Source organism: Hipposideros armiger, unplaced genomic scaffold, assembly GCF_001890085.2.
Source record: "Hipposideros armiger isolate ML-2016 unplaced genomic scaffold, ASM189008v1 scaffold_486, whole genome shotgun sequence".
Lineage (NCBI taxonomy): Eukaryota > Metazoa > Chordata > Mammalia > Chiroptera > Hipposideridae > Hipposideros > Hipposideros armiger.
In genome coordinates, this window is record NW_017731836.1 from 814,126 (window position 1) to 832,853 (window position 18,728).

Consider the following 18,728-nt stretch of genomic DNA (forward strand, 5'->3'; position numbering starts at 1 on the left):
GGGTAAAAGAAAATAGACTCTATATACTCTTTATCATCGAAACAAATATATTCTTATTACACAAATTCTAGAATCAAACAACAAAATAGCCTTTAAAGCTATACATAACCATCGTACTGAATAGAGCCCCCAGTAGCTGAGCAAATAGTGAGGGTTTGTATAATTTATGGATAACAGAGCTCTAACAAGTAAGAAAATAGGGAGTAATCAGGACTGTGTCCCTAACTTTTAAAGTTTATACAGGATGACTGCCATGGCCTTCTATAAAAATACCCCTTTACATTATTGAGGAAGACAGAAACCTGAATCAGAAGGAATTTTAGTTTAGTGGGTTATGGCATTTGCCATAATTTTATGTATATGAAATGGCTTATGCTGATTTTTATAAAAATAACAATTCAAAAATATTTCTCCAGTTCATTCATGTTATATCAGTTTGATATTTCCATTAACTCTTTGCAAGTTGATTAGAATGGTTTCATAGGAGATATAGAAGATAACTTAGAGATCAGTAAGCCAGCTGTTAAAAGTCTAAATATCAAAAATAGATATCCAAAATAACAAGCCAGTAAAAAACTAATTAGATTCAAATTTTAGTTAAGAATTTTCAACAATGGATGGATTGTTTAGAAGGAAATCAATAAGGAAATACTGGATTTAAGCTACATGTTAGTGCAGATGGGCTTAACAGATATTTACAGAACATTCTATCCAACCACAGCAGAATGCACTTTCTTCTCAAGTGCACATGGAATATTCTCCAGGGTAAATCATATGTTAAGTCACAAAACGAGTCTTCATAAATGTAAGGTTGAAATTATATCAACCATCTTTTCTAACCACAATGATGGGAAGCTAGAAATAAAGTACAAAAATAAAACTCAAAAATTCACAAATATGTGGAGTTTAAACAACATACTACTCAACAACTAATGAGGCAAAAAGGAAGTCAAAAGAAACAGCAAAAATTGGCTTAAGAGGATGAGCTCTGAGCAACAGGGCCGCAGATATGATTCCCACGTGGACCAGTGACGCTTCACCCGAGCTGAGCTGCCAACAGGTGGCAGGATGGCTCAGCTGGTGTAACAACAAGATTGCCTGTTTGATGGTGGGCTACGCTCACCCACAACTAAGACTGAACTCGGCACGTTGAGCTGAGCTGCCACCTGGATGGCTCAGTGGATAGGGCGTGTGCTCTTAACAACAAGGCTGCTGGTTCGACTCCCACATGGCATGGTGGCTACGCCCACCTGCAACTAAGACTGAACACAGCACATTGAGCTTAGAGGCCACAAGCTGTCGACCGGAAGCCAGATGGTGACTGGCGCCCTCCACAACGAAGATTGAAGAACAACTTGGCTGGTTCCCTTCCCCATTTCCCCAACATTGTTCCCTTCCCCCAACTCCCCAATAAAAAAATATTAAAAAAAAAAAAGACAGCAAAATTATCTTGAGACAAATTAAAATGGAAATACAACATACCAAAATTTATAGGATGCAGCAAAAGCAATTCTAAGAAGGGAGTTCATAGAGATAAACACCTACATTGAGGAAAAAGAAAGTGCTCAAGTAAACAACCTAACTTTTCACCTCAAGGAACTATAAAGGGAACAAAACCCAAAATTAGTATAAGGAAGGAAATAAAGATCACAGCAAAAATAAAAATATCAATGAAACTAAGAGCTCGTTTTTTGAAAAGAGAAACAAAATGGGCAAACCTTTAGCTAGACTTACCAAGAAAAAGAGAATTCAAGTAAATAAAATCATAAAGAGGAGACATTATAACTGATACTACAGAAATACAGAGGATCATAAGAGAGAATTGTGAACAATTATATCCCAACAAATTAGACAACCTAGAAGAAATGAATAAATTCCTAGAAACATACAGGTGAATCATGTACAACATACAACCAAGACTGAATGAATCACGAAGAAGCAGGAAATCTGAACAGACCTTTTACTAGTAAGGAGATTGAATCTGTAATCAAAAAACTCCCAACAAAATAAAGCCTAGGACAGATGGCTTCACTGGTGAATTCTACCAAACTTTAAAGAAAAATTAATACTAGTTCTTCTCAAACTCTTCCAAAAAAAATAGAAAAGGAAGGAACACTTCCAAACTTCTTTTTTACAAGGCCAACATTGCCCTGATAAAACCATTCAAGGACACTACAAGAAAAGAAAATTATAGTCCAATATTCCTGATGAACATATTCTTAGATGCAAAGATCCTCAACAAAGTATTAGCAGACTGAATTCAACAATACATTAAAAAGATCATATACCATGATCATGTGGGATTTATTTCAGGGATGCAAGAATGGGTTCAACATCCTCAAATCAATCAATACAATACACCACATTAACAAAATGAAGAACAAAAAAGTCATATAATAGATGCAAAAAAGCATTTGGCAAAACTCAGCATTCATTTCACAATAACAAAAACTCAACAAAGTGAGTATAAAGAGAACATAACACAATAAAGGCCATTTATGAGAAGCCCACAGCTAACATCATACTCAAAGGTAAAAAGCTAAAAGCTTTTCCTCTAAAATCAGTAAGAAGACAAGGATGCCCACTCTCATCACTTTTATTCAACATAGTTCTAGAAGTCCTAGCCAAAGCAGTTAGGCAAGAAAAAGAAATTAAAGGTGTCCAAATTGGAAAAGAATAAGCAAAACTGTCTCTATTGGCAGGTGACGTGATATTATATAGAGAACGCTGTAAAGATTTCACCAAAAAACTGTTAGAACTAATGAAGTCGGTAAAGGTGCAGGATACAAAATCAACATACAGAAATCTTGCATTTCTATATTCTAATAACAACTATCTTTTTGCATCAAAAAGAGTAAAATAGGAATAAATTTAACCAAGGAGGTGAAAGAACTGTACAGGTGAAAGAACTGTACAGAGGTGAAAACTGTAAGACATTGATGGAAAAAACTGAAGAAGACACAAATAAATGGAAAGATATTTTGTACACATGGATTGGAAGAATTAACATTTGTTAAAAAGTCTGTACTACCCAAAGCAGTCTGCAGAGTCAGTAGAATTCCTATGAAAACTCCAGTGGTGTTTTTCATAAATAGGAAAAGCAGTCCTGAAATTTGAAATTTGAGCCACAGAGATCCCAAATAGCCAAAGCAATCTTCAGAAAGAGCAACAAAGCTGAAGGCATCATGCCTCCTGATTTCAAACTACATTACAAAGCTATAGTAATCCAAATGTATGGTATTGGCATAAATACAAACACATGGATCAATGGAACAAAGAGAGAGCCCAGAAATAAACCCACACAATATGTGGTCAATTTATGACAAAGGAGCCAAGAATATACAATGGAGAAAGGAGAGTGTCTTCAATAAACAGAATTGGGAAAACTGGACTACTACCTTACACCATATATAAAAATCAACTCAAAATGGATTAAAGGCTTGAACATAAGACCTGAAATCATAAAAGTCCTAGAAGAAAACATAAAGGGTTTAAGCATTTTGGATTTGACACCAAAAGCAAAGGCAACAAAAGCAGAAATAACAAGCAGGATTACATCAAACTAAAAAGTTTTTGCACAACAAAGGAAAGCAACAAAATGAAAAGACAACCTACAGAATGGGAGAAAATATCTGCAAGCTATATATCTGATAAAGGGTATCTGATGTCCAAAATATATATAAAGAACTCATACAACTCAATAGCAAAATTTTTAAAAATATGATTAAAAATTGGGCTGTGGAACTGAATAGACATTTTTCTAAAGAAAACATAAATATGGCCAAAAGGTACATGAAAAGTTGTTCAGTATCCTTAATCATCAAGGAAATGCAAAGCAAAACTACAATGAGATATCACCTCACACTTGTTAGAATGGCTGTCATAAAAAAGGCAAGAGAAACAAGTATTGGCTTGGATGTAGAGAAAGGGGAACCTGGGAACTGTTGTGCACAGTAGAATATTATTCAGCCGTAAAAAAGAAAGAAATCCTGCCATTTGCAACAACATGGATGAAACTGGAGGACATTATACTAAGCAAGTAAGCCAGACACAAAAAGAAGAAGAATGCATGATCTCACTTATATGTGGAATCTAAAGAAATCAAACTCGTAGAAACATAGAACAGGTTGGTGGTTGCCAGAGTTGGGGAGTGGAGCAGGGAAATATATAAAGGTGGTAAAGAGGTACAGACTTCCAGTTATAAAATAAGTAAGTTCTGGGGATGTAATGTGCAACATGGTGACTATAGTTAGCAATGCTGTATTGTGTATTTGAAAGTTAATAAGTGACTAGATCTTAAAAGAGCTCATCACCAGAAAAATAAAATTTTAACTATATGAGATAATGGATGTTAATTAAACAGCGTAATCATATTGTAATATATACATATATTATGTTGTATACCTAAAATTAATACAATGTTATATGTCAATTGTATCTCAATAAAACCCAGGGGGAATAATATCACTCAGAACAGTAGTCTTCAAAGGTTCTCATGTAGACTTTTAAGGTTCTGTAGTGGTACTTCAGGGGTTCTACTTAAATTTTATTTGAATGCCATGGTTGTTGAGGCCCAAATTAGATGATAATTTCCAAACCCCTGATTTCAAAACTACCTTACAATCATATTGAATGAATTTTAAAGACATTTAATTATAAATTAGAATTGAACCTGTTTGACCTGATTGACTACCTAGATAAAGAAGAGAATTACAGTGCATAGAGATAATTAAGCTAATTTGTTCAGTGTTAGTAATGAAAACTGTAAAAAAGTGTAGATTGCTCTTACCCTTCATGTTAATTGGCAATGATGTTAAATTAGGTTAACCGTAACTATTGTAGTCTTAAGAAAATTAAGCAATGTGAAATAATCCCCACATAGTTCTAGAATTATACAAAAGTCATGCTTCAATAAGAGCACACAATAAAATAAATTACTGTAATTTTCTATTATAATAACTACTTTGGTGTCCATAACAAGGTCATTTGTCTCTAAAATATTTCTCTAAAATAAAAAATGAAGAATATAAAAAAAATAGAGATCATTCTATGGAGTGATGTTCTCCCATGCTCATGTTTCAGGTTTTGATTGTTTTCTGATTTCCTATGTTGAGAAATTAGGAAACTACCTTCTCTAATTTGTTTTACTCTTGTGTTTTCATTGTCAGAAATTATGACTTTACATTCTGTTTTGTAATCATAATTCCTACTGTGTTCTCTCTCTCTCTCTCTCTCTCTCTCTCTCTCTCTCTCTCTCTCTCTCTCTCTCTCTGTTACACACGCGCGCGCGCACACACACACACTGTGTTTATCCATTATCCATAGTTTATTCCCAAGTTTTTTCTTTTCATGTATCTTTTGGTCAAATACACATCATCGGGTAGTTTTTGTTTTTATATTTTCAGTAAGAGCTCGTGGATATCATGTTTCCTGGCATCTTATTTATTTGGGACTGTTTCCTTTTTTATTTAACTGAAGGGTAGATTGGCTAGTAATAAAATTCTCAATTCATACTTTTTTCCTCTCAACTTTGTAGATGTTTCTCCAGTGTCTTCGAGCTTTGAGTGAAAGTCTTGGATCAAGCTCTTTTCTGCTTACCATTTCCATCCCCCCATACTACCTCTACCACCATGGTCACTTCTCTTCTGCCTGGATGCCTATAGGATTCAATTCTTGAAATTCAGTACTACACTAGGCTAAATGTATTGTTTTTTTTGGCTGGGACATAATGTGAATATCACTTTTAGTTCTGAAATTCAGATTTTTATTTCATTTATATCTTCCATTAAATCTTTGAATATTTTATTTCTGCATGTTTTTCTAATGTAAATTTTTCTCTGTGTGTTTTTCTACTAAGTTGGAGCTCCATTATCTGTCTTTACCAACTTTTGCTAGTTGTAATTTTGTCTTTTCCGTTTAGTTTTACATTATTTCCTTGGACCTGTCATTCAACAGATATTTAACAAGTATGTCTGTGTATCAGGCACTATTCTATGTGTGTTTTGCATAGAGCAGGGAATAAAATGAAGTCCCAGCCTCCATGGAGTTTGTTTTGAGATAGTAACAAGTTACTATCTATAGTTTGTCTTGTAGTGATAATTGCTATGGAAAAAATCAAAAGAATTTTATGTTCGGTGGGAACAGTTGCTATTTTATATTGGGTTATGAGGGAAGGATTCAATGATAATATGCCATTTGAGGAGATAACTGAAGAAAACAAGGAGGCAAGCCTTGCATACCATGCAGATTTTTGGAGGAAGCTGAGAGAACAGCAAGAACAAGCACCATGAGATGGTAGCATGTTTGGAGGCAGGTGAAAGAGCAGTAAGAGATGAAGCAGAGGTGGCAAGGTCCAGATCATGTGTGGTCTTGTAGGCTATAGAAAAGACTTGCTTTGGTCCTGAAGGTGATGTAAAAAAGCAATGGAGTGCCATGATTTTTAAAGATTCACTCTTACTGTGGCTTCAGATTCTTGACTGTGTTTTAAGTTGTATTTCTTCTCCTTCTGTTGTTTCTGGGCTTTTATCTGTCATTTTTTATTTTCATTTTTTCATTCTTCAATCTGTCAATACTCATCTCTTTGCATTCATTGTCTTACCTCTCTCTCAGAACTCTTTGAGGTTTCTCTTTGGAGCTTAATTTCTCTGAAATTGTGCATACAAAGTAGTTTGCAAATTCATCATCTACTTTCCTGTGCTGGATCCTTTCAGGTGCTTATATATCTTTGAGGAACATGCTTCTCTTCAGAACAGCTATTTGCTAAAGAATAGAGTAGGGAAGGGCAAAAACTGAGCATCATTTAGGTTTGTTTCTTCAAATAGCTCTCAAAACAAATGTGTTTTCTCTCAGTCTTAGCAGTGGACTCTCTTCCTTTAGCTCTTGATGTACTATGGGTAGTTGGAGTGACTTGGCAGCTCTTTAGATCACAGGTTCTTAGAGAGTGATCTGCTGGTGATTGGCTCTTACCCTCCATCTCCAGCTGGGTCAAAAATAATAAAGATGTCTGCCTGGCACCTCCTCTCACACTGCCCCCACCTTCTTCTGTGTTATAAAGTTAGAGTTCTATAGGGAGCTTCTCCTGTGGACAACTCACATAGCCCTAGATCATTTTAAAATATTGTTAGATAGGGATTCTAGGATATAGATAACCGGGAAAAAGGGACAGATGGACATGCTGTTTTACAAGACTCAGTAGCCATTCCAGGATCTGAAGAAGCTTCACTTGACTCAGTGTCCTTCCTCATTTTGATACAGATTTCACTGGATTTGGTAGGAATTCTTCAGTTTAGTTGGTGGTTGTAACTGTTTTCTTATACTGAAGATGGTTTTATATCACATTCTGTTTTATATTTTGATGAGTTGTTTTTTGTTTGTTTTTTTAAGTACTGTTGTACTTACTCTGTTTAACCTCAAGTTCACAACTAAATTCATTGGAAATCAAATATTTATGCATGATGAAACTCGGAGATTTGTGGATGAGAAGTGTCATTTATGACATGTTACATGTAGTCAAACCAGTGAATCCTTCCATAGAATTTTGTGATAGAACATGGCTCCTAGCCCACTTCACTGGATATGGCCTACCTCCTCTGTGGCCCAGGAGCAGAGCAGAGAACCATTCTCCACAGTAGAAGTGTTAGAAAATCATTAGTAGGACTATTTGTAATTATTACAAACACATATGTAAAATAGAAATAACTTTAATAGTAAACTTAGCCTAGATCAGAGGTTGACAGACTTTTTATGTAAAGGACCTTACAGACACTGGTACCTACTCAGCTCCTTTAATGTGCAAGCTACATATTTAACACTTTAGTGAATATGTGTAGCTGTGTTGTAGTAAAACTTTATTTACAAAATAGGTTTCTGGCAGCCTGTGGGCTATAATTTGAAGACCCTTGTCATAAATTATTAAGATACTACCTCATTTATTTAATGTTAAAGTAGGGCAAGGTATTTAATAAGTATTAAATAATTTATTCTGAGTATTTCAAAATAGGATAGAATGTTATAGCTTGAAATGGACCATAAAGATCATTTAGCACAACTCTTATTTTGCTGATAACTGAGGTTAAAAAATCAAAGAATTGGCAGATCTTGGTGATTGATTAGGGAGAAAGCAGGTGAGTCAGTTATCTTGCAGAATGAGATCCAGAGTCAAATGGGATATTCCTGATTTGAGGGCCTGACTCAGAACTACTTTGCAGAAACGGAAGCGCCCTCTGTTGTTTCACCTTGAGGCCCTTCCTTTCTCATCCCCCTCTCCCGCCCCATGCACTCACACACATACACACCTAGGAGGCAGGGATGATGATTAACAAATGAAGCCCTATGCTGTGGGGGACGGCCCCAGGTCACACAGCCTGTTGGTTACAGAGCCATTGTTAGATCACAAGGTCCTGCTCCTGGGCTCATTCCTAACCCCTGACTATCTCCTCACTTGTCTCTTCGGCTGCATTGCTGTCTAGGGCCCAGAATGGACTGAAGTAAGTCAATCAGATTTTTATTTTTTTAAATTGCTTTCTGGCTTATTGCCAAATGAGCTAGACATTTATCTAATTCTGGAAATCTTACCTTAAGTAACCCTTTTCTTAAAAAAAAAAAAACAAAAACCTGTCATTTCAGAGTGTATTTTTCTATGTATGAATTATTAAATGAAAAGATTGGGTGAAAAGAAACTAGTTATTTGGATTTTTTTAATATAATCTAACTGTGGTATCAAATGGATACAGCCTATTTGAATGACCCTGCAGTTGATCTTTGCTTGTTTTTTTATGGTTTTTTTTTTCTTTTAACATATCAGAAATCTAATCACATCTCTACTCTTGGAAGGTGAATCCAAATTCAGCTATCTGTTGTGGCATAGGCTCTGGCTGCAAATCTTAAGGGAAAGCTCAGTTGATATACATGGATTTGTGGGACAAGAGGAGTCTAGTGTAGAAAGTATTGATCCTATAGTTGGGCATAACCATTGTGTTTAGTGAGATGTGCTCCTAGCATGTAGAGGTATTCTGTAAATATTTATTTGCAGTAATCACCAATGATATCATCCTGAAATTGCTCTTTATTGTCCTCAGTTTCTTAGCAGAGCTTTCTCCCACCACAGGGTTTCCCAGTAACCTAACTTCAACAGTTGAGATGGGGCTGCTGTTTTATTTTTTTTTTTCTGTTTTAATGACTAGGAAATAAATTAATCTTGGTGACTTAAGGTCATCCTTATAAACCACACATACTGTGTGCTGCTGTGTATAGATTACATGATGATGCCACCAGAGCTGTTAATTTGGTTTTATTTCTCCTATTGTGTAAAAAAAATATATTTTTTAAGCAGATATTTCTTCTTCTTCTTCTTCTCCTGTCTCCATCCTCAGTGTTTGCCGTTGTGGCTAGTTTTCAACTATTGAATTAGTTCATTTTATTCTGGAAATGTCTTTTTCCTTACTGGATGACTTTGTAATTTGTGTATCTTTATTGTAGTTTGTTCATTTGTGAATATATAGCTAATTTTGGAGCTCTGTGTGTAGAACAGAAATCTGGTTATCTTCAGAGAGTTCACGAGAGATGAGCCCTGGGAGCCTGGACATCTGAAGCATGCAGCCATGTTTGTTGCTCTTGCGCCATTTTTCATTTTAAAGCCTATTGCTGCTCTTGTAATATACATTGTTATGCTGTAGTTGTCTGTTAAAATGTAAGGCACATACTGATTAAACTGTGGTCAGGGGAGATATTTGTTCTGTTGGTGCTCTTAGAAACAGCCCAACCATTTTTCATGTACTTGACCTTTAATTTCCGGAATTAAAACATTTGATTAGTGCTATTAGAAGAAACACATGATTTAACAAAAGATGAGTGTCTTCTGAGAAAGATTATGACCAGATGTCTAAAATCCTATTGTGCTGCTCTTTCTGTAGGTAACTATCTTTAGTATCTAAAAAGAGCAAGCCAAATTTTTTAATCTAATTGTCCGTTAGTAGCAAGTAGCAGTGTGATATATCCTCAGTAAACCATTAGTGGAGTCTTTGTTGTCGTCAACTCATTTTTTTTAATAAATTAATTTTGATTTTGTTATTAAAAGAGAAGGAAAGGCTAATTAATTAATTGTAACTTAAAATGGCAGAATGAATTCTGCAGGACTTTTTACTTTGGGCTGCCAAATGCACCTTGAAAATCAGATTTTCTTCCTTCAGTTGTATATCTGATAACCCATATCCAAAAGAAAGACTATCTTTACCCTCTTGCTAGTTACTTTCCGATTTTTTTCTTTGCCCTTGTAGCCAAATTCTTAGAATGTTTCTTACAACCACTCCTTTTAGTCTGTTTGAAATAAATTTTGTTTCTTCAATAAGTAATATTCCAATTTTGTTCAAAGATTAAAATATGTATATTTTTAAAGGTACACAGTATACAGTGAAGTTGCCTTTTTACCCCAGTCTCCCATCATATCACCCAATTTTAATTGCACCCCACCAGCTACACAAACACATAGGCAGCTATGTTATTCATGTCTTACCTTTCTTTCCTCCAGGGTGTCCTTATACATATAAAGCAAATATGAATATAGATATTATCTGTTCTTTTTTTCTACATAAAAGTAACAAATATTATTCACATAGTTCTCACTGCTTTTTTCACTTCTTATTTCACAGATCTTTAACAGTACATACAGATCCTCCTCATTTTTTTGTGACAGCCACATTCTGTTTCCTTGTTAATTAATACCTGTATCAGACTTAGGACCCCTCCCATTTGCTGAAGACCCACTGTCAGGCCTCATTCTTCTCTGCTTTTGTCTATCCAGCGTACTGTACTTGTCTCCTCCAAGTATCTGTGTCACTACCCTTTAGGCCTTAACAGCAGACTTGTCCTTCTACCATGCACATTAAATACAAAATTGTAGAAAGAGGTATAGGGATAGAGAACCACTGACGTTCTAAGCAGATCCATGGGAGAATGAGCAAGCCTGCCTTCTGTATTGCTTCTGCACTGTCCCTAGGGCTCCAACCTTCTAACCTGTAAACATTACAAATGTTTGTGCTCTCTATTGGGTTGTCTGAAAAGTCATGACGCATTTTTGCAACAAAAAACATATAAAAAATACATCATGACTTTTCCGACAACCCGATACATTCTACCTCTTACCCAAAACAAACGTTGACCTTGTTGTGGTCAGGCAGTCTATGTTTTAACTGTCTTGTTCTCCATAGAGCCTGGCATGTAGTTACTCACATGTTCATTACATGACTATACCCCTCTCTCTGGCTGGTTCTTTATTTTGCTGACTCCCTTTGTTTCTCCTAAAACCTAATTGAGCAATCATGGAAGCTCTCATAATTGGTGGTTGAGTATTTTAGTGTCCTCGCTGTCACTGCCCACAGAGGTTTCAGCTCCTTTCAGAATTTCAACTGTTGCGTTTGTGGATGATTTTCTATACCTGTGTTTCATTTCAGTTTTCTCTTACATTCAAGACTTTTAAATCTTCCTCTAATATATCTGTCCTATGTGTAATAGGTATGTTTATTAGATGTTAATCTTTGTAACAAGGTGTTAGGAGATCTGTTTTATAGATAAAGAAACTTAGGTTCCAAAGGATCAAATAGCTCATTAGGGACCTATAGCAAGTAACTACTAGATTCATAAGGTGGAGTCACAGCACTTGGTTATTTCCTTGAACCTCACACTCAAAACATAAATGAAAACGTTAGGTCTGAGCTCTAGCCTTGGTTCTGCCACAGTTGACTCTGACTTTGAGCTATAGCTATGCCTGCATTTTATCATCTAGGAAATAAGGGAGTTGAACTATATCTGAAGTCTCTTCTCACTAGCTAGTTATAATTTTGGACATAAATCTAGGATTGCTTATAGTGGAGGACATGTCATGACTTCTCTCACTTCTAAAAGCCAGGGCTGTTTCTCTCTACATAGATGTAGAGTGATTCTACAATGTGCCACTTCTGTTTGGTTGCAACTTAGGTACCAAATCAGTGGGTTTTATGTAGGCAATAGATTTTTTTCCCCCTTAGGTTATGTAATATACTTTTTGTCTTATTATATGTATTTCCATTCTATTAAGGATAATTTTTGTCCATTGACTTAATGATTTTTAAACTATCCATAGTTGATTTTTTTTTATTACTTCCTTAAACCTTTAGATATAACCCGGAAAGACATGTGGGTTGGTTCATTTCTTTCTTTCTCAGTTTTTTTCCTAAGTCTATAGCCATTGTGTCCATTAATACAATAGCTTTATAGTATTAATGTGTTTTAATCATCACTAGAGAACTATTTTGATATTATGTTGTTTTATAACATGATACATTCATTAGTAAAGAAATATAATGAAGACTTGTAATGGTCATTTTATGTTTGAGTATTCTTATTTATTTAAGTATTTGAGCTTTTAACACACCTTCTAAAAGTAGAGTCTGATTTTTACTTTGGATATGCTCTGTATAAAGGTGACTTTTCTAGCCTATACATGACGTTCCTTTTATTTTTAATCAAAAGAGCCTAATACCTTATTGGATAATCATATAAATTAAAAAAGATAGTTTTGTTTTGTAATTTAAGGGTAATTTATTAGTAGAAAGTATAAAAAACGAAGTTTTACTTTTTCAATTGTTATTTATCCAATTTGGACTATATATAACGATTATTTCAGGAGACTTACTTAAAATATTTTATGCAAAATATTTCAATTTATTTTTTTCTTCTTGTTGCAGGAGCTAGAGTTAATGCCAAAGACAGCAAATGGTTGACACCTTTACACAGAGCAGTTGCATCTTGTAGTGAGGTATGAAATTTCTCTTAGTAAATATACTGTATATAAAAACATTAAGTAGGCTTATCTATGGGCCCATATTCAAATTCTATATTTTCAAAAGAAGGGAAAAGCGAATCTGAAAATGGCGAATCTGAAGTAGCAGAGAGTAGTAAACCCTCCTTCTATATTCTTTCAAGAGAGAAATTATTTTTCCATCTTATAAAATCCTCCTCAGGGCTTTTTTCTACTGGTTCACAATAGCCTAATAGATGTGTTGCAAAGGTTCTACTGATTGTGATCAAAAAGTAATCTCAGCAGTGTATAATGATTATTGAAATATTGTTTAGATAAACACTGAAATTAGTTTCAAAACATCACTTGATCTCACATTTTTACCAGTTTTAAATATATAACCATAAAATATGGTAGGTGTCTTATGAGGAAGAACAGTTCCTTCTTATTTATAACCCTATATATTGTTTGCTCTTCCAGATAACTGACATTTGGGGGGAATGTTCTTTTTATATTTTTCATATCTTCTAGTCCTTGTGGAGATAGATAACTATAGTTAATGATTTGCCAGAAACCACTCAGCTCTTGAGTAGCAGAAATGGGACAAAACCTGGACCCTCCTTTTTTCTGTCATTTTATTGCCTTTTTAAAATGTATTGGGTGCTTTATAAAAACTGTATTATGGCCAAAGCACCCTTTTTTATCTATCTTATCGTAGTTGATGCTTATTGAAAAAATTTTTAAATAATTTAAAATACAGAAGTGTGCAATTGTGTAAATTAATGCTAACCCAGTGTTACTTCAGTTATTAAAATTGTGAGAGACAAGAAAATGTAGCTACTGCACCTCCGCATCATGGGACCAGGTAGTCCTGGAGAAGGAAAAGAAACTAGTGCCTCAGGAGAGTATTTCTCAAAGAGAAACTGGGGAAACCCTATCTCTTCAATCTTTGTATTCCTCGTTGTGAACTACATCATGAATCCAGAACAAGAGTTGGGCAAGTGGAGAGAAGTAGAGGGAAAAAGTGACTGGGAAGGATTATAAACCCTGCAGTATGACAGAGGCAGTCTATTAGCCACATACTTCTAGCTGGGGGGCAGCGAGGGACAATGGGTACACTTGAGCACACACCTTACTCGGATCTGTGTCCTTGGATGTGCTGTTACTGATGATCTGTGGAAATTAGATTTGGAGAAACTTGCCACTTTCTAGCTGTGTGACCTTGGTCAAAACTGGGGATTATCATGAAAACTGAGACATAGTAACTAAAATACTTTAAACTCTGAAAGTCCATAGTAATGTTAAGTTTGTGGTTAGCTCTCTTATAAAGAAATTTATTTAAATAAAGGCAGTTAAGAAGAGAGAAACATTACCATCATTGTAACTGTTTATTAATGAGATAGTCATAACTATCCATTTTTTGGTATGACTCTTGGGACTATGACTTTAAAATTAGTGGGAGTTTTGTCCAATTAAATCATCAGAAAGAATACTTTGTATATTTGCAGAGATTGTAAAACCAAAAATTCTTGAAGATTTTCTTTAATTATTTTAATTAATGTTAAAGGAAGATTGCAGGTTCCACTTAGAAACTTGACTGCTGATTTTTAAAAATTATGTATTCAGCCTGAAATTAAGAGAAAACTGTAGAATAGAAAGCAGTGATCCTGGTAAATTCCTTAAGTCTACTTTTCAGCCTAAAAATTACTGGACTATGCGGTATTATTGCTCTTTGCAGGATTATGGGAAACAGTTATAAAATGTTACCATTCCATAAAAATAAAACTTCTGTAAACCCTAGAGATCATTTTTCTTTTAAAAAGAAAATCTCATAACTAGCAAAACTGCTAGGAAACCTAGTCAAGATGATCAATTTCACCGATGTTCTTTTAATTATTCATATTACATCCTGAGAGCAAAAGAAAGCTTATACTTATTTCATGTAATAGAAAAAATAACCACAGAGGGGTGTGTAAAAGGCAGAATTTTAGGTAGCTTTTGGTTTATGTTTTTTGAGATACCATGAGAGAACTAAGTCCTACAGAAGATGATTGCAATAACTGTTTTCTAAATTTTCTCTCGGACGTGCATAGCTAATACCATGATAGATGCATAGTAGAGAAGTTAATTCGTCACATGCAGTGATGTGTTAGACCTCAGTTCCCTCACTGAACCTGGGTGGAGAAAGACTGCTTCAGGTTCAATATCCCCAACTCCTCAACTCTCCTTCAGGGATGTAGTTTCCACACACCTGGGTTTACTGGCTGGCTGCCCCATCTTGTCTCCACCACTGATTTGTGACTGTCGTTCTTCAAGTGTAGCATACAGTTCAGCTCTCTTTAAACGCTGAGTATTCTTCTGAGTAGATAGATTTGTGAGTATTGGGGCTTTTTGTGTGTGGTTGTTTTGTTTTTTTAAGAACCCACATCACACCACTGGATACTGTGGAGGATATACACTTATTTATTTATTTATTTTTAACCTAACTCCAGGAATTACATATTTTATCAAGGTAACTGAGTTTAAATTATATTATCATGTGAGATGAGATATTAGCAGTCCATGTAAGCATTGTGTTTATTTGCAGGTTTGTTAACCCTTCTTTTTCCTGAGCCTGACTTTGAATGAATGGTAAAATTGCTTAAAAGGCAGAGCCAAAGACAGCTACTAATGTAGACTATTCTAGATTGACCACAAGCTGTGAATACTCTTTGGGTATAATTATTTAACCTGTTGTCATCAACCCATATTTCATAATCTTATTTAAATCGATGTTATAGGATATTTAGTTGGCTTTTTTTTTTTTCTTTTTAAAGTCAAGGTATACCTTGACAGCATTTCTTACACATACATGCCCTCTAGTAGTGGAAAAATTAGGATTGAGATTACTATGATAATATTTGTCATTAATGAAACGATGTATACCTACATTACTTTCTAAATGCTTGTAATGTGCTGATAATATGATCTAGAATTTTACTGGGCTATGACATTAGGCTCATTGGTTTATAATTTCCAGAAATTCACCTGTTTTGTTTTGAAGGCTGGAGCCTTCAGCGATTTCTTTATTTTTTTCTGAATTATCAAAGATCACTGCTGTCGTGATATAACATTCACTATCCCGAGCAGTAAATGGTGGCTATGTCAGCTTGAGCTGCCATAACGAAATAACCATAGACTGGGTGGCTTAAACAACAGAGATTTATTTTTTCATTCTGGAGGCTAGAAGTCCTAGATCAAGGTCCAGCAGGGTCAATTTCTGGTGAGGTCTCTCTTCATGGCTTGCACACTGCCGCCTTTTCACTGTGTCTTCACGTGGTAGAGGAAGACGGGTCAGGAGGATATCTCTCTCTCTCTCTCTCTCTCTCTCTCTCTCTCTCTCTCTCTCTCTCTCTTCCTCTCTCCCTCTCAAGGCCACCAGTCCTTTCAGGTTAGGGTCCCTCCCTTATCTCATTTAACTTCAATTACTTCCTAAAGACCCTATCCCCNTTCTGGTGAGGTCTCTCTTCATGGCTTGCACACTGCCGCCTTTTCACTGTGTCTTCACGTGGTAGAGGAAGACGGGTCAGGAGGATATCTCTCTCCCTCTCCCTCTCCCTCTCTCTCTCTCTCTCTCCCTCCCTCCCTTCCTCTCTCCCTCTCAAGGCCACCAGTCCTTTCAGGTTAGGGTCCCTCCCTTATCTCATTTAACTTCAATTACTTCCTAAAGACCCTATCCCCAAATACAGTGACATTGGGGTTTAGGGCTTCAACAGATGAATTGTGGGGTGACACAATTCAGTCCATACCAGTGGACCCAGGATTCAAACTTTAATCAGTCTTGATTCTAGAATCTTAGGCACTGTGTTTATAGCCTTCCTTACATGCCATCTTACCTACCCTCACCTACCATAAGCTGGATTTATTCTTGCTTTTCAGTAAAATGAAAGAATAGTTTTGATTTTTCTATTCTTGCTAATGGAACATAAATATTTCCCAGACTTTTCAGAAGCTTTAATGTACGCATTATGAATTCCAGAGTGAGAATTCTACATCTATATCTAGTGTACATACAGTATTTGCCCAGTGTATCCAATTATAAATTCTTCATTTTGCTTTTAATTATTTTCTCATGCATCCATTCATTTACCTACTGACATTTCCCAGTATAGCATTAGTTTTATCCCCCAAGTCACAATATACCCTTCTTGAGGATGAGGATGGAGAATTCTGATATTCTTTGTGCCTAGTCATAATTTTGAGTATATGATCCTCTGTGTATCCTTTCCCTCATATTCCTTTTTTAAATTGAAGCATAATTTACAGTAAAATGCAGATTGTAAGTGTGTGGTCTTGAATTTTGGCAAATGTATATATCCATGTAATCTTTTACACAGTCAAGGTAGAGCAGATTTCCATCACTCCAACAAGTTCCCTCAGTCCCTTTTCAGTCAGTCCTTCTGTACCCCGAGGCAACCCATATTCTGATTTCTCTCACCACAGAGTAACTTAGCCTGTTCTCAAACTTTACAAAAATGGAAGTATACAGTATGTACTCTTCTGTCTTGACTTCTTTTGTTCAACATAACATTTTTGAGATTCGTTCAGATTACTGTGTATATTAATGGTTCATTCCTTTTATTGCTGAGTAGTATTTCATTGTAATGAATGTACAACACTTTGTTTATCCATTTTCTTATTGATGGACATTTGCATTTCTGGATTTTGACTCATGAATAAAGCTACTGTAAACATTATTAGATGATCTTTTGAAATTTCTCTTAGGTAAATAACTGGAGTGTAATTGTGGGATCACAGGTTAGGCCTCCATATATCTTTGAGTAGCTCGCTGACTTCCCTAGCAGGCTTATAGATTACTGAGCATCTCCAATCTTTTCCCAGCCCTGTTAAATACTTGTACTGTTTCCCATATTTCAAACAGTTCTGATTACTTTTTATTTCAAAGGCTTAAAAAGAAGCAAAAGGATCACAGATCATAATCTTTTGTGTAGTCTTCCTTGCTACTTTGCATACTTATAGTTATTTTACACTTTTGAACACGTCATGTACGTCAGGTTTTTTTTGTTGTTGTTTTTTACTGTATAGCAAGCAGACTTAGGACAAGTGGTAGACAGGTTGTATTTCCCTTCCTTAACAGCTAAGAAAACTAAGGGTCAGTTTTACTAGACTTGAAATGGCTCTGTCCTGGTTGTGGCACTTTTCATTTCATATGTAATTTGTGTTGTTCATCTGCCAAAGATAGAATTACCTCTGTAAAGAGAAAAGTTTGGTTTAGTTCTGATTATATTGCTTTGTTGGTGGCATACTGGATTCTTTAGACTCTTACCATGAGATTTGTTGTGAAGTTTTTCTTGTGCTTCTGGGAGACAAATCTCCTTGAGCAGTAAACTCTTAAATTGCATGGTTAACACCAACTTTCATACCAGGTAACATCACAGCAAAATCATTGTGTCTTGCTCTCTCACCAGATCCTAATGAATTTTCATTTTGTAAAATATAACGTACTTTGGGAAATAGTATGTTTTAAATTTTATGTATTTAATGGCAAATTAATAAATCTCTTTAAAAGAGTTGAAAGTATAAATTAGTTATATTTCACCATCTAGAAAAAAAGAGATATAATACAATGTTTGTTTTTGAAGAATATTTATTAGTATTTCTTCTTGCACATTTTGATAGATTGTTCTGCCTTTAATTGGAGGATAGAAAAAGGAAGTGTTTTATCTTGGTGCATCTTATATGGCTCTGAGTACTGCCTTTGGTTCAAAATATTTTGGGTTTTGGGGTAAATTTCTACTTGTTTATAGCAGATTCTACTAGAACTGTTTTTAATTCCTTGGGAAATTTTATTTCATATATATATATATATATATATATATATATATATAGACACACATATATATACACACATACATATATTTATCTTGGTGCATCTTATATGGCTCTGAGTACTGCC

The 18,728-nt window shown here is 35.2% G+C and overlaps 1 protein-coding gene across 10 annotated transcripts in view; it reads left to right on the forward strand.

Moving 5' to 3' along the window:
- ANKRD28 (ankyrin repeat domain 28) overlaps positions 1-18,728 on the forward strand; it is a 162,173-nt gene that overhangs the window by 93,669 nt on the left and 49,776 nt on the right. For 7 of the 10 annotated variants that reach the window (XM_019667157.1, XM_019667159.1, XM_019667155.1 and 4 more), the window contains one exon: positions 12,720-12,790. The exons of the other annotated variants lie outside the window; for them this stretch is intronic. In XM_019667157.1, the coding sequence (XP_019522702.1) occupies positions 12,720-12,790 (71 nt within the window). The remainder of the gene's footprint in view (positions 1-12,719; positions 12,791-18,728) is intronic. 10 annotated transcript variants of the gene reach the window in all.